This window comes from Scophthalmus maximus, chromosome 11, assembly GCF_022379125.1.
Source record: "Scophthalmus maximus strain ysfricsl-2021 chromosome 11, ASM2237912v1, whole genome shotgun sequence".
Taxonomy (NCBI): Eukaryota; Metazoa; Chordata; class Actinopteri; order Pleuronectiformes; family Scophthalmidae; genus Scophthalmus; species Scophthalmus maximus.
In genome coordinates this window covers 17152568-17178471 of record NC_061525.1, presented here as the reverse complement: position 1 = coordinate 17178471, position 25904 = coordinate 17152568, and the positions used below count along the sequence as shown (strand labels likewise).

The 25904-nt window shown below is 39.8% G+C and overlaps 2 protein-coding genes across 5 annotated transcripts; both read left to right on the top strand.

The window, feature by feature from the left end:
- Positions 1-554: 554 nt before the first annotated feature.
- LOC118299891 (ion channel TACAN) lies at positions 555-3958 on the top strand. 2 transcript variants are annotated; one of them, XM_035623980.2, is made up of 12 exons: positions 555-769; positions 1013-1131; positions 1272-1376; positions 1497-1556; positions 1894-1989; positions 2122-2211; positions 2379-2444; positions 2547-2608; positions 2709-2790; positions 2984-3048; positions 3343-3411; positions 3813-3958. In XM_035623980.2, the coding sequence occupies exons 1-11, from the start codon at positions 701-703 to the stop codon at positions 3399-3401; spliced, it is 873 nt and encodes a 290-aa protein (XP_035479873.1). In that variant the 5' UTR covers positions 555-700; the 3' UTR covers positions 3402-3411; positions 3813-3958. The 2 variants fall into 2 exon arrangements, with proteins under 2 accessions (XP_035479873.1, XP_035479872.1); XM_035623979.1 differs by having other exon boundaries at positions 2698-2790.
- A 2867-nt stretch (positions 3959-6825) lies between these two features.
- On the top strand, positions 6826-25677 carry porb (P450 (cytochrome) oxidoreductase b). 3 transcript variants are annotated; one of them, XM_035622801.2, is made up of 16 exons: positions 6826-6906; positions 9703-9888; positions 15649-15697; positions 17336-17464; positions 17956-18108; positions 19095-19219; positions 19844-19933; positions 20724-20822; positions 21111-21227; positions 21464-21582; positions 22115-22296; positions 22427-22576; positions 22699-22966; positions 23182-23327; positions 23440-23525; positions 23912-25677. In XM_035622801.2, exons 2-16 carry the CDS (start codon positions 9710-9712, stop codon positions 24054-24056), a joined length of 2037 nt encoding a protein of 678 aa, XP_035478694.1. In that variant the 5' UTR covers positions 6826-6906; positions 9703-9709; the 3' UTR covers positions 24057-25677. The 3 variants fall into 3 exon arrangements, with proteins under 3 accessions (XP_035478694.1, XP_035478695.1, XP_035478696.1); XM_035622802.2 differs by lacking the exon at positions 6826-6906 and adding an exon at positions 7190-7210; XM_035622803.2 differs by lacking the exons at positions 6826-6906; positions 9703-9888 and adding an exon at positions 13025-13171.
- The last annotated feature ends 227 nt before the right edge of the window (positions 25678-25904 follow it).

Here is a 25904-nt window from a genome sequence, read left to right as displayed (position 1 = left end):
CATTTCAGAGTAAAAGTCTCCTCCGACATTTATTACAACAGTTAACTTTTAACTTTTAAGTCTATTATTTTATGTTGTCTTAGAAAATAAACAGTGGCTGTCATGAGAATTGTTGATTTCTATTTTCTTGCTGGCCAAATCTGCCCGTCTGGCAGGCCCACACGGCCAAGAGGCCTGAGATTCCCCACTTTTATGATAGTAAAAGTTTCACAATCATCAAGAACACATAACATTTTCATTAAAAACTGTTTAAATTAGATTTTAAAAGGATTATTTTCATGTGTTTGGGATCCAATTACAGCCAAAAACAATCAGCCTGACTCCAGTCTGATTTGTAAAGTGAGTTTGTAGATGCTTTAGTCCAACAGATGTTTTGGATGTGAAGCCATGTAAAAATATAGACCTCTAGTCTTATACAATGTAGTTTACAATAACCTGTTGCTTTTAGCGCTGATAACCGAACGGAGTGATAACCAGAGAATTTCCACAGAACAATGTCCAAGAGAAAATCTTCACTTTAGGTTCAAAGTTCACTTTATGCAATAAACCGTCCATAGAGATGTGATACGCACCTTGCAGGGTAATTCACATAGCATTAGTACGAGTCTTTTCTCGTTGTGTAAGGAATTTTAGGGATTTTAATTTCAGTGTGTGTGGGAATTATTTTGCCAGTTTAATTCAGTGGAAGGTTTAGTGGAAAATGCCGCAAGGTTCAACAAACATCCTGGACGAGTGGCAATGCCTGGAAGAAGAATATTTAAAACTTCAGGTAACAAACTGATTCACGGGAGTCAGTTGCATAAATCTTATGCTTAACATACTACTTGCTCACTGTCGTGCTTCTCAGACCACATGATGAAATGTTTAGTCTGTAATTATACTTCCTATAAAGCCACCATGTATTGGTAATGCTTGGTCTAATGTCAAATATCTTGGTTGTGCTCTAGATAATAACCAAGCAAAAATTTTTTTTTTGGTTAACGATGCAACCCTGTGTTCATGTGTCTTCCAGGAGACACACAGAACCTATTTACAGAAACTGGAAGAAATTTCCAAACTACAAAAGACCTGCTCCTCCTCCATTTCCCATCAGCGAAGAAGACTGAAGGAGATATCCCACCTGGTGAATAAGTAAGTGTCCACAAAAACATCCAAAAATTAGCATGGACTCTAATCTGTTGTACACAGGAACTGGACCCTCCTCATCTCAAATGAACACATACTGTAAATATGTAATATTATGCTAATGATACAAACTTATAATCCATCAGATGCAGCACAGAAACATCAGACGACATAGATGGGATGAAAAACCGAATGAAAACACGGCCAAATGCTTTCTTTGAAATGGAAGCTTTTCTTCCGAAGAAAAATGGGTGAGAACTTTTCTTTATTTACAGAATTAGAATGGCTGTCATTGCTGTGATTGCATTTTTTTTTAAGCGGGATGATTTCTTTACATAAGGTGAAATCAATATGATTATTTCAAATTGCAGGCTGTATCTCAGTCTGGTCCTTGGAAATGTGAATGTCACTCTTCTCAGCAAGCAGTCAAAGTAAGAAATGATGATCAACGCCAACACAAAAATCCTTTTTTAAATCCGTTATTTATTTTCATGGTAACATTCACCTATAGATAAACTTCATTTTTCAACCAGAACCTCTTCACATTTATATGTGAACTGTATCATTCCCATGCTGTGAAATGATTTATCATAGTAATGTGATTCCGTCACTGATGCTCCAGGACATCAATAGGTTGCAATACTGAAGTACCTTATTTCCATAAGTCAAACTAAGACAGAGCATTTCCTTTGCTGATGAATTTCTGCCTATTTCGTTTGTTCACTCAGACCTTGAACTGCAGTCCTTAATATGTCACATCTTTGTCAGATTTGCCTACAAAGATGAATACGAGACGTTCAAGCTGTGCTCCACAGTCATCCTGCTGCTCTTTTCCTGCATATGCTATTTCTTTGTGAGCTACAGGTATGCATCAGAATATTTTGCACATCACAGCTGCTACATCCTTGTACGATACAATGAGTTCATTAGCCCACATGGACACCGTATGTGCTGCATGTCTAAATCCAGCATTTTTCTTAATGTCCCTGACTCTAGATTTCTCGATGCGATCCTCAATTTCCTTCTGGTTTGGTACTATTGCACATTAACTATCAGGGAAAGTATCCTCATCACCAATGGCTCCAGGTCAGCCCCGCCACTCTATATATTCTTCTCTTTTCTTGGTCATGTTTTGTATATAATTCGATATATACTGTGCATAGCCCTCTCATTCGCTTCATCATTATGAAGAATGCTTGAAATTGTAAAACTATACAGTCTAACATCAAATAAAAATGTGTCATGCATCGTAGAATCAAAGGTTGGTGGGTTTTTCATCACTACATCTCAGCTTTTTTGTCTGGTGTGATGCTCACATGGTGAGTAGAGGAATATTAAAATAATACATTACATATTAAGAAACATTGAAAGTTTATTTTACAAAGAATACCCCCCCCCCCCCCCCCCCTTTCACCCCTAAGGCCAGATGGGAACCTTTACAAGATTTTCAGGAACCAGTTCCTTGCCTACTCCTTGTATCAAAGTAAGGTCAAAGTACTTTTGTGAAAAAAATTTGTGGTTAAAACTTTTTTCAAATATAAAAAAAAGATTTGTTTCACCTGGAACGTCCAGGTTTTGTTCAGTGTCTGCAGTGCTATTATCAGAGTGGATGCCTGTACAGATTACGAGCTCTGGGAGAAAGACACAACATGGATCTGACCGTGGGTGAGTGACTCAAGGACACGGAGTGCAAATGCACTCAGTCAAGCTTATCATAACTGAATATTTTGTATAAATGTTAAAGCTTTGTGACACATTATGTCTTTATTGCTCCTCATTGGTGTTGCTGTAATAAACAAATGTGGGAGTATAGAGAGAGAAAAAACCCACTTTAACTTGATCTGTTTTCTGGTTTCAGAGGGTTTTCAGTCCTGGATGTGGAAAGGGCTGACGTTTCTTTTGCCTTTCCTCTTTTTTGGTCATGTGAGTACAGTCTGTGACATAATGTGCAACAGTTTCCTCAATTGCTTGATTTGCGTTTAAAACATGCATTGTCATGGTTTAGACTGGGTGATACAAAAAGCAGATTTAAAAAAAAAGTTAGGTCGTTGAACACCTATAATTACCTTGAATATTCAGGAATGATTGATTTATGGACAATATCTAGTTCTTTGGAAATCTGGATAACAGCTTAACTGTCAGTGTGTTTGCATCATTATAAAGTACTGTATATCTATTCACTCCTTAACATAAGAAACTCCTGTTTGGTCCTCGCAGTTCTGGCAGCTCTTCAATGGCCTCTCTCTCTTCAGAATGGCTCAGCTACCAGACTGTAAAGAATGGCAGGTCAGTGACTTCACATTCTCCAAGTTTTACTATTTCATTCTGTTCCTGTTTAATAACAGTTATTAATCATATTTACTGTATCTATTTATCTTTCCAGCATCAGACCTCCCTTTTTGCTCATACTGTATAAACTCTATAAGGAGGGTAATATCTGTATAGCTCTCTTCAAATATTTGGTTGAATATATTATTGAGAGCTTAGTGTTGCATTACAGTGAGTTTTTGCATTATTACTTGCTGCTGCATAAATGTAGTTTCTAAAACCCTTGTGGTTTTGAATTCACATACTCACAAGCTATGCTACTTTATGATCATCACCATTAGAACATCATAATGAATCAAATAGATTATGCTGACTCATTGTGTTGTTCTCTATTTTCTTTGTTTTCCATGTGATGTCAGGTCCTGATGTGTGGTCTCTGCTTCCTCATCCTGTTCATGGGAAATTTCTTCACCACTGTTGCTGTGGTACGTCAGAAGCTCAGGAGCAGGAATCAGAAACCAAAGAGTCTGTGATACATCATAAGAAAATAAAGCATATATGCAGATTCTGTCTCACGTGTTCCTTCCCAAATGAAAGCTCATATCATCATTAACATTATCCTAGCATCGTATAATAAGTCTACTGACTGTAAATGCAATACAGCAACAGCCAGTAGTTACTACATAGTACATGTATGTCTACTGTGCTACCAGTTGTACAGTAGATACATTTGAAAGTGGACCAAGATTAATCGATCACTATTAAAAGTTATAGTATGGTCTACAATACCTCTGTGTTCTTATTTGTATATTTTACAAAAGGGCTCTCATACAAAAAACAACCCTCCAATATTAAAAGCCCCCTCTAATAATGTGTATAATTTTTTCTTCATCTTTTTTACTTGATGCATCTCTCTCTCGCTGTCATTTTTTTTGCAACATTTTTTGAATTAAAGTCGTGTTTGTTCATTTTGAGGTTCCCTGCAGAGATGTAGAGTATAAAGTACAACTCATTTTATAGCATTATGTGACACTGGGCCAGTATTTTCTCAGTGTGTTTAGCTAGTAATAAAAAAAGTGCCCTTAACTGAGGATAAAACCAGTCCGCCTATTCTTATTTTCTTTTGTTACCTTACACCTCGACACCACTACATTACAAATAGAAATATTGCATTTTTTGCTGCATAACTAACTATTTATCTTATAGTAAGAGTGATTGTAAGTTCTTACACACAAAACCTTAGGTGAGCTTCATGCTATAGATTAAACCACCCGATGATCTGAAGTAGTTAAAAGCTCAACCTCTGTTAGCTTCCACAACATTAAAATCAAAAATACTCATTAATTGCTCAATATTACACAGACAGTGAGTGGCAGGATAAAAGAAGTATATGGAAAATGTACTATATTGTTTAATGTATTATTGACTACTTTGAACTCAGCAATTGTGTTAAATATGTTATATACCTGTTTTGAATTCAGTATTTTCCTCTGAAATGTGGTGACTGGTATAGTCTGGTATATAAGACACTAGAGCGCTTTTTAATACCAAAGGGGAAATTGCAGAAAAACAAAGACAATATTAGAAAAACATTGAGGCAAATATGAAAATGTGGTAATAAAACAAATCACTAAAATCGTAACGAGAAACCAGTCTAAGGCCATGCTGTAAATACATGCAACAAACGTTTTTAAAAAAAATTGTTACAGGGATACTGCTGTTAATACAACTAAACTTCTGCAAAAAAAAATGTCTTTGAATTCATGACTTTTACTTGTGACACAGTGTCTTTATTTTGTGGTATTGGTGTTCTTTACTCAAGTAGAGGATTTGAGAACAACCGAGCATACAGGCTGATAATTTCACAGCGTTAAAAAAAAAAAAAGTTATGTCATGTTACTGCCGTTAACATTATTTCTACTTTACCACATATTGCTGCGAAAACTTATCCTTTCACTTTATGGAGTTTTTTGGAACAGTGGTATATATTCACACGAGTAGAAGGTCTGAGTCCATCTGGACGTGCAGGGACAAAACCCGTGGGGAGACAAATAGTCTCAAAAAGGTCACAAATGTGTATCACATGATCTACAAGCGAAAGATAAGAGTTACAAATGCGTACAATGATCTGTGCATCACTTTGTGTGCATCACTTTGGGTACTCACAAATGCATACAATGATCTGTGCATCACTTTGGGTACTCACAAATACGTGTTAGAATCCACACACAAATACAAAGCAATCTGTGCACACGTAACTTTACCAATCTAATAATCTTCACTTTCCAACAGCTTCCTGTGAGTACAAATGTCTAAAAACACGTGTGACATTGTTTGTATTCACTTAGAGACTGTTAAATGCGTGTGCACGGCTCTCCAAAGTTACGCACAGATCACTGTACGCATTTGTAACTCTTATCTTTCACTTGTGGATCGTGTGTTACACATTTGTGACCCTTTTTTGAGACTATTTTCTCTCCATAAAAAATAACCCCACAGGTTATTGGGCTATCTACCATGTGTCCTTGGTACTGTGGACATCAACAGACTTGAATCTGTGGAGGACAAGTCCGACGAGTCTGCCGTGCGGCCTGTTAGGGGATACACAGAGTCTGGTCTGCTGGCCGGTGTGGTGCCAAAAAGTGACCGTCCGCCAGAAAGTGAATTAATGTGGCTCAAACTCTCGCAATGGGCATATACACAATTCTATGTCCATGGTAATATCAAAGATATCTCTTTGTGAAACTTTAATGTTTCCTGTAAGTGAATAATCACAATTGTGGCCGTTGTGTTTGCAGGCATGGTTTGCTCACAGGAAACACGATCCTATTGTTTTGTAAGGTTTGTATGCGTTTGTATGTCTTATATTACTGCACTGTAATTAACATGATGATATATGGTAATGAGTTATGTATAAAATAAAATAAATGTTGCAATTATCCTTATAACTGCATCACTTCACCTTCTCTGTCTTAGATTTCAACCCATGCATTTTTTTTTTTTACCTGTTGAGATACCTTTAAATGGGCCACACAACCCATGAAAACACAGTGTATAATCTGCCCCCCCAAAAAAGAACAGAAATCACTGTCTGGCGGAGGGTCACTTTTTGGCAGCACAGGGTTACATAACCAGCACGACCCAAGGCCCACATCACCTCCACGGTTATCTATCAGAAGAGGTTACGTGTGCTCATTGACATAAGGTAACGCTCCTGCAGACCGGTCCACCTGTAAACACGTGCCTGTGTAAAGAACTGAAATATGAATGTGATATTCCCAGAGTCTATGTTCATCTCTTTCTAAAAAAAAAAACAACAACAACAAAAAACCATTTGTTTTCTGAAAGACAGAAAGAAAAACAGCCAAAGTAAGACGCATTAGGCCTTGTGAGTGTGAAGAGCCCCCCCCCCCCCCCCCCCCACGGGCTGCAGATGGTTTGATCCAACATTCAGGAAAGTTTCCTTCCGCATGGAGCCGCAGTGTGAGCCCGACTCGGCGCGGCGAGGAGAAGGTGAGGCACACTCGCGGCTTCTTCTTCTTTCTAAACTTTGATTCGTGTCGACCTGCTGGTCTGTGGCAGTCTGCGGGGCCGGTGCCACAACACTCGTGCAGGTTGAACAGTCGCAGAGAAGAACGTGGAGCGCGTTCAGTGGCGACGTCGGCGTCGGAGAACTGCTGAGTCCCGTGTTAACGCAAACTGAGGCGAACTTATATCAGCTGTTTGTTTGGCGTGTGTAGCTTAAAACATTTCACTTGTTCGCGGTGTTAGACAACAGTGACGTTGTCCTCTGAGTTAAACTCCCCCTTGTGAGCGGGTGAGTGTGTGTGTTTTTGTTCTCCTTCTTTCTCTCTATGTAATGTCACGGATTCATTCGGTGTTGTCACGATCCAGGGAATAGCCAGGGCCCCCGGGTCCACTGCCGTTGGCTCTCGCAGACGATTTTGCTGAGGTGTTGTTATGTAGAGAGGGAAATCCAATCCGCGCTCACTTAAATAACCATCGGGGCCGATCCGCGCTTCACACGGACTGCCGGTGCCCTGCACTTTGACTGCGGGACGTCGGGATGAACCTGCAGTTATCCTCGTCCACAGCTGTCTCAGTGATCACTTACACCGCCGGAGGCAGCAGCAGCTGTAAGAGCTTCTTTCATTTGGCTTTAACTGGACGTCAAGCACAGTCTCACATGGTGTCGAAGCAGTGGGGACATGTTAAAGCCCTCAGCGTGTTGCACAACCGCGTCCATGGTGTCAGACACGTACGGACGGTGGCCGAGAGAGCTCAACGCGATGCAAAAAACGCGCGCGCGCCACTCAGTTTGGACAGCCACAGTCAAAAAGGGCAGGCACGCGCCAGGAACTGTCTTGCAAAAATGTTTTCTTATTCGATGTGTTCAAACCAATTATATTCAGCTCACTGCCGTGTGACCCCCCGAAAAAAAAGAAAAAAATCACATCTGAGAAGCTGGATGAGAGAATATTTGCCCTTTTTCTGCATAAGAAATGACAAGAACGAAGATGAATCCCTTTTTGAATGGTCACTGATCACTTTGAAGACAAATTCTTGTAGCTCTAGATTTGACAGGGCTGTTCTTAAGTAACTAGTACAAATGGCTTCGGGTGCTGTGTCGTTAAACCAGAATGCGCCTGTTACATCCGAGCTTGCTTACCTATCTGATGCAATGTTAACTTGGGAACAGTGGCCGATTGTGTCTTCAATTTGAGCTGCTACCTGATCCTGCTTGGAGATCACTAGGCAGAGCTGTCGGCCTGGAAATTGCATCACAAACAAATAAGAGACCCTGATGGATTCAGAAGTGATGGAGATTGTGTTGAAAACCTCAGTATGGCACACGTGTTTCCTTGATGATCGAGCTTAAATTCTGTGGGCAGTTTACTATATACAGCGAGTTCTAAATGTATTCAGTGGTGATGTTGTCTTGTATTGCTTTATACAGAGATGTGTGTCGACAGCCATCTTCGACTCAACACCTCTCTAAAGCAATCTCAACAGAACTGATTGGTACTGGCCCTAAAATCCAGCACTGGTCAGACAATAGATTTTATTAATTTTAACAGACCACCTAAAAAACGTTTATTACCACACCAGCTGTTAGTATGAATAGAAGTTGAAGCAAAAAAACGGCAGATTGTTTGCCTTGCTTTGAGATTTTTAACATTTTGAAAGTTGACTTTAAAAGGTTACTTATGAAATGTGATAGTCTCCTGATATTTTAGTTTATATTTGAGTGACTGGAGTATGTTTTTGACTCTGTTAGGTTTTTAATCTAGCACTGCTGGCCATGAAGTCCCTGTGACTTCTGTACATACTTGGTTGGCACACAGGTAACCTCTGTACATGGAAGTAGTTGCCTTCATATCACTGAGTCAGCAGTATAGTTAAATGTGTGAGGGAGGGAGTGTGCTAGAAATCATGTCAGTCAGGTTGTACTTTATTCATGAACCAGCCGGTTTACAGGATCAGAGAAAACTTGATCTCACTCTTTTCTCAACTTGGAACTACATTGTATCCCGAGAGCTGAGAACAAGTCCCCCATGTACTCATTGTAAAAAGAGCTGCTGTGGTAGAGATTCCTCAAGTTTAGAAAGCAGTGGGTTACAATGATTTAGTATGTTGAGCCATGTGGTTTTATAAATTTTTCAATAATGCTCACACAAAAGCTTTAATTGTATGGTATAACATGAGAACTATTGCTCACGTATGTTGGAAATCATATTGTTATCTGCAGCGGCTTCAAAAGTTTTCTGTCATCACCAGTTTTGTTCAGCTGGATTTTCTAAAAACAGATTGCAGACATGACACATTTAAAGAAGAAAAAAAGATTTTAGCTGTCTCATTCATTGCAAATTTGTCAGAATAGACTGTGGTCAGTACTAAGGTATCTTTAAAAAAAGAATAAATTTTTTTTTTATTCAAAACTAATTATTCAATCTCACTATTTAACTAAAATTCTGCTGTATAAATGTTTCTATTACACTGTATTCATTTCATAATATAGCATAAATAACATAACTGAAATTATCTTAACGTATCTCTATATGCACTTTTGCATGAGAATAATTAAAACTGTTGTGATGCTTACCCTATGCAATGATAATAAATTTGAATCCACTTTTACAGTCATATGAGCTAGAAGTTTTGCTATCTTCACTTGATAAGCTGATAGAAGGTGGGATTGGTTATCAAAGTCGATTTGTTACCCGTTGGTCAGCTTCAGCACTACTTTGTGTTTGCGTAGTTTTTCCACTGGACTTATATCTGCACTCTCTTGTTGTCCCCCATCTGTAGTGTTAACATGGCAGACATGGACACTGAGACCATCACACACACCGAGCCCATGGCGGAGGAAGAGGAGCCTCTTTTCAGCAACCTGGACCTCTTCCTCTTTTCCCTCATAGTCGGTCTTGTCATTTATTGGTTCATGTCCCGAAAGAAGCCAGAGCCCATCCCTGAATTCAAGAAGCTCAACACACTGTGAGTATCTATTGGGGTTCACCTGGGTGTTGGTTTTTTAATGTTGTAGTTGTTTTTATCATAAAGTTGTTGTCTTTTGTAGTGTTACCAGTTTCCAATTCAGATGTGACTGTATCTGTTGGAGAAAAAAAATGAAGGCCGTTGTTTGGCTAAGATAGACAAAAGCAGTTGAGGGTGGGGATAGGGACTCCCATTTGCAGGCACTCTCCCGGTGCTCCCGATGGCCAGTCTGACAATGAAAGACTATGTTCATTTTTCCATTCATTATGAAACTGACAGGAAAGTTTAGTTAATTATTGGAAAACACGAGAAAGAAAAGGAAACATTTATTATATATTTTTTTAAGGTTTGGTCTTTAAAAATTTACTAAGAAAATAGTTTATACTGTGTATATTTCTTAGATTATTTTTATTCTTCAGAGATCTTGTGGCTCTTGTTACATTTCATTTTAATGTCAATTTCTCTGCTGTTAAAAAAAAATAGAGGGTGTTTTGTAATTTCTTCAAAAGGAAAAAAGCAAACAAAGTAAATGCGTGCGTGTGTGCAACAGGGTATGGTTTTGTTTTCAGGCCTTTATTGCTGTTAATTGCTGTTTAAAATGCACAAGATACTTTGACATTTAATTTAAAAAGAAATATTGAACCAGTTGCTGTTTCTCTTCGGGGATCAAATGAATGGCTATAAAACATATACTGATCTTGAGTTAGAGAAGATGTGTTGTCCTCCAGCACAAAGGGATCATTTAAATGAATACATTTTAGGGAGTGTCTGGGTCACAAGCTTATTTATTTTCGGGCTGCAAGTAATGATTGTTTTCATAATTGATTAATCTGTTTGTTGCAGCTCTAATTTAATTGGTTAATATTTGTTTAGGGCTGCCTGCAAATAACCATTAATTTATCATTGATTCATCTGTCAATACTTTCATGACTAGTTGATGAATGATTTTGTCTCTAAAATGACAGAATTGGTAAAACAGGTCTGTTATCAGTTTCAGCGTCCTGTTTTGTCAGACCAGCAGTTAAAAACCTCAAAATATTCACGTTACAATTGTATAAAATGGAAATGCGGAAAGTACTCACATTGGAGAAGCTGGGATTCATCAAAAGTTTTCAGCTGCTGCTTAAAAAAAATGAGTAAAATGATTATTTGACAGTGAAGTCTTTTCAACTAATCGATTAACTGTCTAAATGTTGTAGCTGTTCCAGCATTACTTGTAGTTCAGCATATGATGAGAATCCTTTTTTCCTTTAATGAGCAGTCTTATTACACACAAGCAATTAGGAAGAAACAAATGTTTTCCTTCACTTAAACTGTGCCAACAAATGCAGTGTACAAGTTGTTACTAAATTGGCCTTGAAGCATGTGTGTGAGAGTGCATAGCTTAAGGCTCTTGTAAATGTTCCACTACGAACGACCTTTGTTGCCACCCCCACCTCTTCCTCTCTCGGGTGTCAGAGCCTGTGTGCCTTCCCTCCTCTGTTCCCTCCCCTGATCACTTATCTGCGCAGTGACGGAGGCTTGGCTTGGCCTCAGTGGACTCCCGTTTGACTGGCCACATTTCTTGTTCCTCCCCTAACCACGACACAATTTGTTTTGTCACCGGAGTGAAGTCATGGGCCAGCAGCACTCGCACTCGCTGTGTGGCTGAGGTCTTACGGTGTGAGGCTGGGAAAAAATGGGCTTGTGACAGTGTTGGAAGCAGAGTGAGGGAGATCCATTTGTGTGAAAACAGGAGGCTGGCTAGACGGGGGGAAAGACCCCTGGAGAACATGTTTTGCTTCGTGGGGAGTGTGTATCTGTGGAGGGCGGGAATACAGGAAGGGAACACAGAGCAGCATAAGTGCCAAGCTGGTCTCCCCTCCCCTCCAAGGCAGCAGTGATTACCTAACTGTTATGAAGGAGGCGTAGTCTTCCATGTCTTTCCTGTGCTTTTGTTTTTGGCCCTGAACCCATTTTGAAAGTTCCCTGGAGAACAAATGAGGAGGGCGAGCCAAGCTCCATTTGTGAGTCCTCTCCAAAGGTGGAAAGTTGAGGCAAAAGACAAGCAACCCTTTCTTTGCCCTGCCCCTGAGTTACTTTTTTTTATTCTTCTTTCCCCACTCCCCTGTTTTTCTTTTGTGTGTGTGTGTGTGTGTGTGTGTGTGTGTGTGTGTGTGTGTGTGTGTGTGTGTGTGTGTGTGTGTGTGTGTGTGTGTGTGTGTGTGTGTGTGTGTGTGTGTGTGTGTGTGTGTGTGTGTGTGTGTGTGTGTGTGTGTGTGTGTGTGTGTGTGTGTGTGTGTGTGTGTGTGTGCGCTTGAGCTTGAGCTTGAGCTTGAGCTTGTGCATGCATGCGTGCATGTGCTTGTGTGGGCTGAGCTGCTCTGCTTTTGGAGTAGGGCCATGTCACAAATGCAATCCTTTTATGATAAATGAGGTTGCTATAGTAATGACATTCCCCTCTCTCCTCCAGTGAGATGGGGGCGGGGGATACTTCAGGGAAAAAAAACAAAAAAAACGACCATTCACACACTCACACACACACCCCCCTCTCTCAGTGGTCCACCGAGGGGTTGCTGTGATAACTAGCCAGATTCTCAGAATGGATTTTGTGGACTTTTTTCCTTCCGAACACCTTTCAGACCAGAAAGGGAAAGGGGCGGGGATGAGGAGGAAGGCATTTTCAGCTTGAGAGTGTTTCAGTCTGTGTTTGTGTGAGTCAAAAGCGTGGGTCTGCAGCTCGGCTACATTTTATGGGAAAGTCAGTTTCCCACCATTGTGTCTTCAGTGGTTTGCCAGACACTGACAGGGCTTGTAGACTGCTGGTGTGTGTGTGTGTGTGTGTGTGTGTGTGTGTGTGTGTGTGTGTGTGTGTGTGTGTGTGTGTGTGTGTGTGTGTGTGTGTGTGTGTGTGTGTGTGTGTGTGTGTGTGTGTGTGTGTGTGTGTGTGTGTGTGTGTGTGTGTGTGTGTGTGTGTGTGTGTGTGGAACAGACGCTGCTGGTTTCAGAGAGCAGCACAGGAAGAGGCAGAGTTCAGATCGTGTTGGAGCCTCTAAGGTGACGGCAGGCAGCTCTTCCAGACCTGAGAGTGTCCTGCCGACTCTCTGTCCCCCCCCCCCCCCCCCCCCCCCCCATCCTGTATGATTGTGGACTGTCCTGCCTGCGTCCTGCTCTTGATTTTGAGCGTGGCGGTTCCCGGCGTGGCCTAGCCAGGGGTGCTAGAAGGTAGTGGTGAGCAACAGGGGTCGCATGCCATGGGCTGTGTCTTCTCCCTGCCTGAGGACAGGAGAGATGCTGCTGAGAGGTCAGTGAAGTGTTTGGTTTTTCTGCACAGATATATTTTTTTTTAACAACAAATGCCTGGAGTTGAGTTAAACATTCGCCACCAGCTGCTGTTGTTCAATCCGGCTGTTAGATTTGATAGCACAGATCGTGCTACACGTAGAGTCTTAACACCTTTTCATAAGCTTTCTGCACACAAGGTGTAGTTGCTAGTTTCTATCACAGACTGGGACGATAGTGGTTTCAAAAACTCCTTAAAACTACCAGTGGGTTATGTAAGAGATGGTGATAAAACACAATATAATTATTGGGACCAGCTCGCTGGTCATCATTTAAAGTCTTTAAAAAAAAAAAAAAAATTATTCAGTGATCAACCATAGAATGAGGTTTGCTTTCCCCTTTGTTGATGTCAGGTCACAAAATGGAATAATGTTTAATTGACTGTAGCATCGTGATCAAGATCACCTCCAGGTTTGGATGGATGGATGAATGGAAAGTTCAGTTTGACAGTATATATACAGATGGTGAGCGCTGAACAATTTTGACTGAACTGGAAATTATTCAAATGGTGACTAAACACCAGCAGACATGAGTTTGTTTATATCTAATTGTTTGCAGATAAGAGAGGATGTAAAAGATTTTGAGCCCATTTTAATTTGTCTGCAAAATTATGGAAATGCTTACTTTATTGATAGTTTTTCGAGTGTTATGGTCTATGCGACACATTGTCTTTAAGTACTTCCATGACCACAATTAAAATCTATTCTAATTCTTGTTACACAAATAACATTATTAAAAACTTATTTTTTGGAAATACAACTTCATCTAATTTAAGTACCATTGGTCAGTTTCAGGCTGATCAATCGTAACTACCCAACTATTTATCAAATGGGCTTATTAATGAAATTGCAATCCCATCGATACATGTTCTTGCCAAATGTCTCACAGACTATTAAATATCATTCAGTGTTTTGGGTTACAGAGATCGGAAAATGTATCATGAGGGATATTATTTGCTTTAAGTTTAGTTTAAGATATTGGCTGTCGTCTTACGATGCACAGAAGGGTCCTCTCTGTTGAATGACTGCGTGGCCACTGAGGCAGACGGTGTGAGCTGATAACTGTTCAGACAGATTTTTGTTAAAGTTGTGAGGAATGCTCGTGGTTGGGGGCAAAAGCTAGTGGGTTATTTTTTTTATTTTTTATTTATTTCTGTCAGGAATTTACTCTTCTAACCATGGATAGTGGCGGGGGGCACATTTTTATTGCGTGTTGGGCATCAATCGCACATGCCTACACTCTGCTTCATGGCCTATAAATATTTTGACTAAATGTGTATTAGAGACTGAATGGAATCAGGCTCCGCCAGTAAATCCTTTGTACTTCATATAGACAGCTGGTTTGGTTTATAGATAAGAAAAACAGTTCAATCTATTATATAGCCAATTAATATAATTTCCCTGTTCCATCCAGCTTTAGTGGCTTTTTCTACAGACACTGGGTACAGAAAATAAGGAAAGATTTTCTTCACACATCACAATTCATAGCCTTTTTTTATTCCTTTTACACAATTGCAGCTGTCTACTCAGGGCTTTGATGCTGAATGAAGTGGCGTTGCCTTTTATTTGGCTGGATAATAGATTTTGCTTCCTCTGTCCCTTTTCACTGACACTGTTTGGACTTGTTGTTTTGATCTTGTCCCGTCCGTTAATTACTTCCTGGATAAACCAGACTCAAGATATTAAATTACCATGAGGTGGAAGCTGCGATGATTATTCACTACATCTACCGCTTATGTCTTTGTGCTGTATGTTCTTATGCCTAGAACATGCTTGTACGTAATTGTGAGAGATTATGTAAGAATCCGTTCATGTCCTGCTTTGTTGTTTGACTGAATCATGTGGCTGTGACCATGTTTTCATTTTTATATTATTTTAAATGAATGTTTCATCAAGTCTGATCAGTGTGACCACATGACCGTGACATTGTGCTTTCCCTAGTAAATGATAACATGGACCCATCGCACAGCTCCACTCCGTTGTTTGTGTCAAGATCTTTTTACACAGAAGATGATTGCACCAAGATCACGTCACATGTCATAGTGTGTTGTCACAGTCAGATGAGTGGAGGACAGAAACTATGCCTTCCATGCTGAGTCTACAAAAAGTCTGATTTTATTTTTAATTTAATCAATGTCATAATGTCTGTGAATGCTTCTCAAATGTCTCTTGACCAAAGAATTCAAATTGGGACTTGATGGTTTTAAAAAGCACTGGTCTTAATATTTCCTGGCTACTTCTCAATAAGAAAAACAACCAACAACCTTGAAATTTGCTTTTCTCTGAATGAATTCATGTGTACAATTTTTCCCGCAGCTGATGTTTGGAAAACACTGACACTGCTATTATTTTTAATCAGTGTCAAATTGTATTTTTTATTCTGGCCTGATTTATTTGACAACAAGTCAAATATTTATATAGATTCTTTTTTTCAATCCAGAACACCCACCACAAGGGAGACGAGTTTCATCGAGAAAATGAAGAAAACGGTGAGTGATCTTGTCTTCCTGTGTCACTTCCTCTTGCTGTCACTTCTTTTTCAGTTGGTTGTGGTTTCAGTTTTCCAACTTTGATTCATTCTCTTTTGTTGCTGTTTAAAAGAACACTGTGAACCATTCAGAATTGCAACCATGTGGTGTCAAACTCTGTTAACTAATGTTTTCCCCAGCAAATTACTATTAAATCAGCACTTCAAACTTCATATATTTTTGTTTGAAGCACATGATTAAAACGATGTCCTTTCAGTAAAACCCTAAGTTTTACTCCTCTTTTGCTCTACGACTCACTATACTTGTCTTCCAGCTAATGTATGCAGTTTTAGATCTGGACGCCCTATTTTGACTTTGAATGTCCTCTGTTTTCTAGCCAGCCTTGAGAAAAGACTCTGTGGTTTTGCTGCAAATAGTTCAGATACCATGATGGTGGCAGAACAGCAGTCTGCTCCCAATTGCTACTTGATTTTGTCTCAGCTTTTCTTTATCATGAACAACTTTGTAGGCACGGATGAAGAAAAGCAAGAACTGATGGAGCGTCTGTTTATGTAAACCCACAGTTCTTTCAGTGTTTTGTATTTTAATTTTTAAATTTTTGTGTTTTATTGGTATGATCTCCCTTGCCACATGCTGAGGCTGGAAAGTCTTGTATTTCATCATATATATTGTAGGTTGATTACAATTGAATGCATATGTTGTACTCTAATGCTGTTTCATATTGATTGGATCAGGGGTGGGGAACCTTTTTCCTATTAAGGGCCATTTCAATATCTATGACATCCTTTGAGTGCCAGATTAGATTATTGAACACATGTATCAATGGTGATGACGCTGGAAGCAGCTGGTTGTCAAGAGTGAGGAAAGGTCTCAGGGCGTACATATAGGTTATAGAAATCGAGCAGGGCGTGGTTGTTGTACTATGCGTCAAGGTGATTATTGCTTTAATGCTGCAGGTCGTCCAGGATCACCTGCCTCTTCCTAGTTAAACAGGAATGTAAACATGTTCAGTTCCCATTTTTTTACGTTCTCTCCTCAAATACATGGAGTAGTTTGACAAACCAGCATATTCAGATTTCAACTCTATCAGAACGGCACTCAGTGACACAGGAGACTCCTTCACTTCAATTCTCCTGAATGAGGTTTCAGCTCCTGAGCTATTGGCTCGCTCATTACAAACCTTTGCCTGTTTAACATGGTCTCTGTGAGAATGTGGTCTTGTGGAAGCTGCTTGTTGGGATCATAAACTCTGCTGAGGAGCGTTAACTTTATCCAAGTACATAATTGTTTTTTGGAACGCATTCATTTTAGCTGCTTGTTTCCAGCTGTAATGAGATTTGACTTTGTCATCACTGCGAGCCTCACCCACCACTGTCTTTTACTTAAAGAAACTGGATAACAGTTTGTCCATTTTTGCATTTGGAAAGAACTCTATGCTTGTAACGATGACACGTAACACGTGCTATGTGTGTGTTTCAAAACCAAAGACACATTTTAGGTATTGGTTATAGTTGTAACGGAAAAATTAATGCAGTTGAATCGGGAAGACGGAGACCGCAGATGTCTTAAGCAGAAGTATTTATTACAGAGCTCAATACTGTGTAGCATGTGGATGATATTCTGCTGATTTGTTACCAGGGCAAGAACATCATTGTTTTCTACGGCTCCCAGACGGGCACAGGAGAGGAATTTGCCAACAGGCTGTCGAAAGACGCTCAGCGCTATGGCATGAAAGGAATGGCTGCCGATCCAGAGGAGTATGAAATGGTAATTTAAATCTCTGGAATAACATGCAAACCACAGAATTAAAATTAACAGAGGTCGCTCTCATTCTTCTGGATGATACTCTTTATAGCGGCCAGGGATTTTTTTGTCATAGCATAGAAATCATTCAATTAAAACACGTCAGTAGTTCAGACATGTTAACATACCATGGCATATTCTAAATGAGCCAAAACCAGGATAACGTGGTGTCTTCTAATTTTAAATGTAATGTACTATGTAATTAAAAAAGGAACGACGCATACTCCTGTCTAAATACATGTGCAATTTCAGTCATAATAATATAACGTGCACACTATAATGACCTAAGGCTTTGTCCAGTGTGTCGCAACACTGACTTCCTGTATAAGCATAGATAAGACACTAGTCATATATAATCACTTTGTACGTTTGCTGACAAGGCAAATCTTACTGGACCTTTACTAACATTTTCAGCTCTGCAGTGTTAATTTTCTGATGCCGATGTCTCGTTCCAGGGCGAACTGTCCCGTCTGTCTGAGATTAAAAACTCGCTCGCCATATTTTGCATGGCCACCTACGGTGAAGGGGACCCGACGGATAACGCCCAAGACTTCTATGACTGGCTGCAGGAGAATGATGATGAAGACCTCTCCGGACTTAACTACACTGTGAGTTTTCAAGAACTATGTGTTATGTGTAGATAAAAAGTCTGTTTGAGTTTTGCGTCATCAAGCGCGACAACTGACAGTTATTTAATCTATATTGATTCACGATTTTCCCTCGGTTTGATCATAAAACAAATGAAAACATGAACACAAGCAAGTCAAATATCTTGTTTTGCTCAACCAAACTAAAATTACCCCAAAATGATTTTTAGCTAATGAATAGTAGTTAATAGTTATGTTGATCAACTAACAAGGTAATGCACTGTAGTTTACATATTCGCTTCATGTCATCACGAGTTGAGTTTGATAAGGTAAAATAATATGAACTCAATTCATCCAACAGACTTACGGACGATACAGATGATCGACCACATTTTTCAGTGTCTCGTGTAGCTTCAGTTTTGCTCACTACCTTCAGCCCTACACCACAATGATAGAAAATGCATCAGGGTTTAAAAGAATGTGAATGATTTCCCTCTGACAATTTTTTTTGAGGTAATGTTTCATGGAAATTCGAATTGCAGGCTTCACAACCTGTCTTTTTGTGAGTCGCACTGTTAGTTTGCATGGCTCTCACACTGAGCACGCCGGCTTCACTTGAACGAGCTGCGTCTGGCTTTGTGCGCATCATGAAAGAAAAGGCTTTGTTTGTTATGTCTGGTGTCTCCATGCGTGCGTGCCGTGCATGTGCGTCATTGTGTCATTGTGTCATTGTCGTGGTGCAGCGCCCCTGGCCTCATTTGCGTGAGGAACTTGACTCTGAGAAATCTAAAATTCTTGGGCACCAACTTCATAATGTGTTCACCCTTAAACAGTAAAGTAGTCAAATTTCTGCTGGTGAACGGACGATCTACATAAGGCAAAGTTTAGATTAACTGTTTAAGTTTAATGATGTTTCATAACATACATTAGATATCCTTCGTTCTAGTTCTACTGCTGGTTCAGTTAAATATTTAGCCAGTTGCTGATGTATGGTTTCTCGTCTCCAGGTATTTGCTTTGGGCAACAAGACATATGAACACTACAATGCAATGGGGAAATACGTCGACAAAAGGCTGGAAGAACTGGGAGCCAAGCGCATCTTTGACATTGGCTTGGGAGATGACGATGGCAAGTAAGTGACCAATTAATCCTCTGAGCCTAAAAAGAAATGCTGACTGCCATTCTCTCTGATTATAGAGGTTTAGGGTGACGCAAATATTACATGACGTGAGCCACACTCTCATCATTTAAGCACACAAAAGGCAGCTGAACTGGAATGTAGTCTGTTCTTAGTTTTCACACAAATTAAATCTAAATAGCTAGTATTTACTGACCACATTCATGCTCATCAGAGGATTATCCCTTTACATTTTGAGCACTGCATGGACCTTTGAGCCACCCACAGGCCAAAGTCAACACTGCACACAAGACATCTCATCATTCTTTTCAAACATTTTCTATAAATAACATTTTGTGTAGCAATGGTCCCTTCAAAGAAAAAAAAATTATCCCAACATTTTCAAAGTCCTATTTATGTTTGTGCTCAATTCTCAGATATAATCAAAACTTAATTTCAAGGGGAGAAAGGGACAGTCCATCATTCTAGACTGTTTTTGTTTCGTCTTTTTAAAAAAAGGGCTTAAACAAAACATTTCTAAAGAAAGGGTGCCGTGTCATTTAAAAATGGCTTTTATGTGCTTGTGAAGAATAAAACATTCTTGAACAAATGTGAATTCAAACACTATTTGTCTTTCAGTCTGGAGGAGGACTTCATTTCATGGAGAGAGCAGTTCTGGCCAGCCATCTGTGAGCACTTTGGAGTGGAAGCCTCAGGAGATGAATCAAGGTGCCTTCATAGACATTTCATCATTTACTCTCTTTTTTAATTTACATAGTTTTACAAGCATATTAGTCTTAAATGAAAACCTTTTTTTGGGGCAATGCATTCCATGCATCTGATGGGCAGTGCATACCCACACGTGTTGTACAGTATATACTATTTATACACTATTTGCATATATGTATATGCTATATTTGTCCTGCCATTGTTTCATAGTAATACAATTTTTTTCACGCAACATCAAAAGTCTATAACTTAGTTTTCGTACCCTCATTGTAGATCTGCAGAAATCCCACTCATGTCGTTGCCCCGTTAAAATACCCCTAAAGTTTTTACCGTTTTTACCGTTCATAATAAACTCTGTAGACACCACTTTTGCTGTGTGCCTTCATGGGCAGAACTCTTCAGGACTGATCGTCTCCAAAAGTGAATCATCTAAAGATGCCCTCCGTAATATTATTTCCACCTAGTTGAGTGAAAATCCGTCAGTGCATTGTTGAGTAATTTTGTACACACACACACACACACACACACACACACACACACACACCTCCCTACGGATGAAAACAATACCTTGCTTCTTGCTATGCCGGCATGCAGGGTAATTAATCAAAGATTGAAGTTACAAGTTGATCACCAGACAGTTATTTGCAGGTTTAAAATGATAAACCACCCAAAATCTTTTTTTTCTTTTTTAAATAGTTCTGTTTCAATTTATTTCATTCGCAATGAAGTACATCTCACTGTGTATGTATGTAGAGAGTCTGAAGAGGCTCATGTTATTTTTCCCTTGCAGCATACGGCAGTATGAGCTGAAGGAGCACACTGACATCAACATGAACAAAGTGTACACAGGAGAGATTGGCCGCCTGAAGAGTTTTGAGGTCCAAAAGCCGTAAGTACTGTAGCAGAGATGTTGTTCACTACCAGGACTCATTCATCATTAATGCGCCATCTGTTCAGTCACTGCTCACATTTCATCTACATTTATTATCCAACTGCAAATCTCTCTCAAAGGTTACTGTCTAAAAATTAAGCTATGTGGACATGGAAACATATTTTCTGCATTACTCCATTTCAATTAAGCCTTGTCATGTATTTATTGGATAGTACATCTCAGTGTTTTTTCAGTTTGGTGCTTTTTATGATGTGCTTGATTTGAGGGTTTCTCTTTTATTTACAGGCCCTTTGATTCAAAGAACCCTTTCCTGGCCCCAGTCACTGTCAACCGCAGACTCAATAAGGCTGGTGATAGACATCTTATGCACCTGGAACTGGACATAACAGGCTCCAAGATCAGGTGAGACTGGTCGGATACACTGTATGTAAGAAATGCATGGAGCAACACATAACAGTCATATTTTCAACCAGTCACAAGCAGAGACTGCACATGTACAGTAACTGAGAACATGCACCAGGGCAGACCGAGAACATCACAATGCCATATGACGAGGTGTTAAAAATCTCTGAGTCATATTCTGTTTTACAACTTTCAATTGATAAAGGTCACAGTCTAATCACGTTCTGCGATTTCAGGTATGAGTCAGGCGACCACGTTGCAGTTTTCCCAACTAATGACTCTGTGTTGGTGAACAAGCTGGGACAAATCCTTGGAGTGGACCTTGATGTGGTTATCTCTCTCAACAACCTTGACGGTATGGCATTGAACGCTCCGCACACCTTGACCTAACTAGCTTGTCCCTCAAACAAAATCCTCCCTTGATATGTCGACCTGGGAGTATCAGGCCATGCATTGCACATGACGTGAACAATGTAATTTTACTGCCGCTACAATGTATTTCTGTATTATAACTTGCTGGCTGTTTCTGTTAGGAGCTGAATGGGTTTCCATTGCCAACATTGGCTTTAATTGCTGTTTAATTACAATCTGGCAGGAAGGTTCAACATCAAGCATTATACCCGAACTCGCCAGGGGCTGTCTCCAGCAGTGGAGTTACGCCAGTTAGCATGCTCACCAACTAGCCCGGCCGACCTGTCATGTCACTTTGCTGTAGCGTCCGCTGCCCCGAGGAGGTAGCTGTGCTCAGAGGGCTTATTATAATCACTTATCTTGTGCTCAACAATATCTGGAAACTCACAAGTATATTTGAAATGCTGGGAGTCTTTGTATCACATTTACGTTTGGCTGAGGAGCTGAATAAAGTTGATGTTATTGTGTTTTTCCAGATGAGTCCAACAAGAAGCATCCCTTCCCCTGCCCCACCACTTACCGCACGGCACTCACGCACTACCTGGACATCACACATCCCCCTCGCACCAACGTCCTCTACGAACTGGCACAATATGCCTCTGACCCCAAAGACCAGGAGAACATGCGCAAGATGGCCTCCTCCGCCCCTGAGGGCAAGGTCAGTGATTGAGATTCATCAGTGGTGGTGTGATAGTGCATACCGATACATGCTTTGTACGTTTGTGAGTTCCCTTTTCTCGACCCCTTTTGCTTCATGTCACTGTGTTTTTGTCGCTGTGCCTCTACAGGCTCTCTACCAGAGCTGGGTGTTGGATGCCACTAGAAACATCCTCGCTGTCCTGGAGGATATGCCTACTCTGAAGCCTCCCATTGACCACCTGTGTGAACTGCTGCCTCGTCTCCAGGCTCGCTATTATTCCATTGCCTCCTCCTCTAAGGTAATCGTTTTTTAAAAATTATTTAAATTTTTTTAATTGCTCCAAAAAGAAACTCAAGTCATATCTTAATTAACTCAACGCTCAAATCTATTGGCTGTTAATAACTCACCTCTGTTGTGTAGATTCACCCAAACAGCATCCACATCTGTGCCGTAGTGGTGGAGTACAATACCAAGACTGGCCGTGTCAACAAAGGAGTTGCCACCAACTGGCTAAAGAATAAACTGGTCACTGACAATGGCCACAAGTCCACTGTTCCCATGTACATCCGCAAGTCTCAGTTCCGTCTGCCCTTCAAAGCCACTAACCCAGTGATCATGATTGGCCCTGGAACAGGAATAGCTCCCTTCATGGGCTTCATCCAGGAGAGGGCCTGGCTCAAACAGCAAGGTAGAGAATCCCCTCTCAACGAAAAAAAAATTGCACAGAGGCAGTTTGCAGATGCTAAGAGTCACCTAGAACTGAGCAGGATGTGCCAATGTCACTTATAAAACATGTTGACTGTTTGGCCTTACAATTACTTTATTTGTTTTTACATGTCTGTGGAGGAGTCTGAATGAAATTATTAAGAAAAAAATGTTGTTTTTTTTGTTTCTGATTTATAGGAAAGGAGGTTGGAGAGACTGTGATGTATTTTGGCTGCCGGCATAAGAATGAGGATTACCTCTACCAGGAGGAGCTGGAGGAAGCAGAGAAGAACGGAGTCCTAACGCAGCTTAACGTTGCCTTCTCCAGAGACCAGGAGCAGAAGGTACCACTGTCTAGCTCGCTGCTGACCAACTGTGATTACAGTTTACTTAATGGTTTATATTTACTCTAACTTTATAGCCCTACATTTTTTCTTTTCATTCTCCAAAATAAAGATGTACGTGCAGCACCTCCTGAAGAAACACAAGGAGGACCTCTGGAAACTGATTAATTCAGACAACGCTCATATCTACGTCTGCGGGTAATTCATTTCCACCAAATTCTTATGTGATTTGCAGTAAAAACACAATTCATTGCCACTCTCACTTCATTTTATTCATCTTGTGAAATTGGTCTTTTTAGTACTGAATGTTCCTGAACTGCAGGTGGTACTTTGTGCCACTAAATTAAATGTTTGATGTTTAAAAAAATCAAACTGGAAGGAATGAAATTTACAAAATCAAATTAACGTCAGTATTTCTATGGGAAACCAAAGTCTCTTTGGTGTTTTTGCACCTCCTAGTGGAGTAATGAGAAGTAGGTCCACTTTCAATACTTAACATACACAATGACTGTTTATTTCTGGCTGATATCAGTGAATTTGATTAGATTTGAATATATTCTAAATCAATCTCTTTCCTGGATTAGGGATGCGAAGAACATGGCTAAGGATGTGCAGACGACCTTCCATGAGATCGCAGAAGAAATCGGAGGCATGGTGCGCACCCAGGCCACAGATTATATTAAAAAACTGATGACCAAGGGACGCTACTCACAAGACGTCTGGAGTTAAAGCGCCTTTAAGCCCCGCCTCATTCTCACTACACAAATGGTGGTTTTATTTTTTTTTATTGTATATCTTTTATATACACATATAATAAAGAAACTCATCCTTGTTCATGAAAGCTACAGGTTGCAGAAGATCATGAGGCAAACCCTACCTCAGCAGCTGAACCCATTCAGCATTTTCAATCTGCATTTCCTATTTATGTATCTTATTATCCATCTGCCTCTTTCTGCTGGTGTCCTCGCCTGAGCCATTGTCTCAGACCAAACAACACAAACCAGGTCTTGTTTCCAGAGATTGTTGGGTGTTGACTGGATTCTGGTCTTGTTTCCAGAGATTGTTGGGTGTTGACTGGATTTGTGTATTTTGTTGATAAACTGCAACTATGGGCCCTTGGATTAGATGCAGGAACCTGCCAGCTTGGGTATAAAAAATGTCATCTTTTCTGAGACACATTTATTTTATTTTTTTTATAGTTGTGGGTTCATCAGTTTGGCCGTGCATCTTTTTTAAACAGATGACGATTGGGCGGAAATTCCATGTATTTAGTGGGACAGAGATGCACAAACTCCACCCTCTGGATGAACATTAATTAATTTGTCCGAAAATAATGATTTCAATTGAAAATTTAGATTTAAAATGCCATCATGAAGTGTTTGAAGCTTTCATCAAACTGATTAACAGATCCCCACAGAAGATAATATCGCATAATATATGTCTAACATATGTCTAGTGTATAACACTTAAGCTTTAGACATGAAAAGGTGCTGTTATCAGTTTTGCTCAGAGATTATCTGGGAGTACTCTTAAAGTCCTTATAAATGAAAATGTTTTTAAAGCTCTGTAAAAATTCTGTGAGGAAAATGTTTTTTTTGTAGCAAACTGGCATCATAGGTACATTGAATATTTACGTTTGTATTTTGACAAGGGATTTTGCCTTCTATGCATACGTTACTGTTCATTTTAATCTTTAACAATAACTTTTCACGAGGCACAAAAAAGTGTTGCAACAGGGAGGATCATTTATAGAAAACAATTAGGTCATTTACACTTTGACTCAAATATCTGCCTTTAAACATGATGAAAATGAATTTGGTAGGTACCCTGTAATATTTTTTAAGTGTGTGAAATGTTAAACTTGAAACCAGGTCCATCCACCCAAATGGCAATAAGTCATTTTATATGCATCTAACAGCAGAGGATTAAGAATTGGTTTGGTCTTAACAACCTCCTCTGGCTTTTTTTTCCCTTTTTTATCTGGACCTATCACATATGCATCACTACATGGAGACGATAACCAGACATGTCAAACAGTTTTGTGTCTTGCAATATCTGTCTTTCAGTGCTCATCACTGTTGGATGAGATCGGCCAAGCAGTTTAAGTGCAACCTGTGCCTTTTATTTTAACACAGCCTTATTCTATTCAATGATACATAAGTAAGCATTGAAACAATGAATCGTCACTGTCTTTTCTATATATTCTTTTTCTTCCTTGCTAAAATGTTGACAGTCCAATTCATCCGAGACACTTTAGCCCGAGCTTTCAATTTTTGTCATTCCACTTAATGATGTAATTATGTGATTGTATTAAGGCATGGATCTTTAATTAATAAAATTTTTAAGAATTGTCTGGGTCAATATCCTTTTTTTTGTGAATATGGAAAATTATAGTTTATTTACAATGGGAGTAGTTGTAGCAGTAGGATGTTAAACAGCTTGCGCACAAAAAACATGCCATTGATCATGACAAAGATGACATAACAAGCTGCGCCAATGGTATGAAACAGTATCCACTTCCTGCTTCCTAAGTGGGCATGGTCGAAAAAGAAATTCATGTTACTCCAGTCTATATCT

Coding starts and splice junctions, on each gene's coding strand:
- LOC118299891 (XM_035623979.1), top strand. CDS start 701: ATGCCGCAAGGTTCAACAAACATCCTGGACGAGTGGCAATGCCTGGAA. Junction 1,377..1,496: donor TTTCTTCCGAAGAAAAATGG/GTGAGAACTTTT, acceptor TTCAAATTGCAG/GCTGTATCTCAGTCTGGTCC. Junction 2,609..2,697: donor TGCCTACTCCTTGTATCAAA/GTAAGGTCAAAG, acceptor TGGAACGTCCAG/GTTTTGTTCAGTGTCTGCAG.
- porb (XM_035622801.2), top strand. CDS start 9,710: ATGGCAGACATGGACACTGAGACCATCACACACACCGAGCCCATGGCG. Junction 15,698..17,335: donor TCGAGAAAATGAAGAAAACG/GTGAGTGATCTT, acceptor ATTTGTTACCAG/GGCAAGAACATCATTGTTTT. Junction 22,297..22,426: donor CCTCCGCCCCTGAGGGCAAG/GTCAGTGATTGA, acceptor GTGCCTCTACAG/GCTCTCTACCAGAGCTGGGT.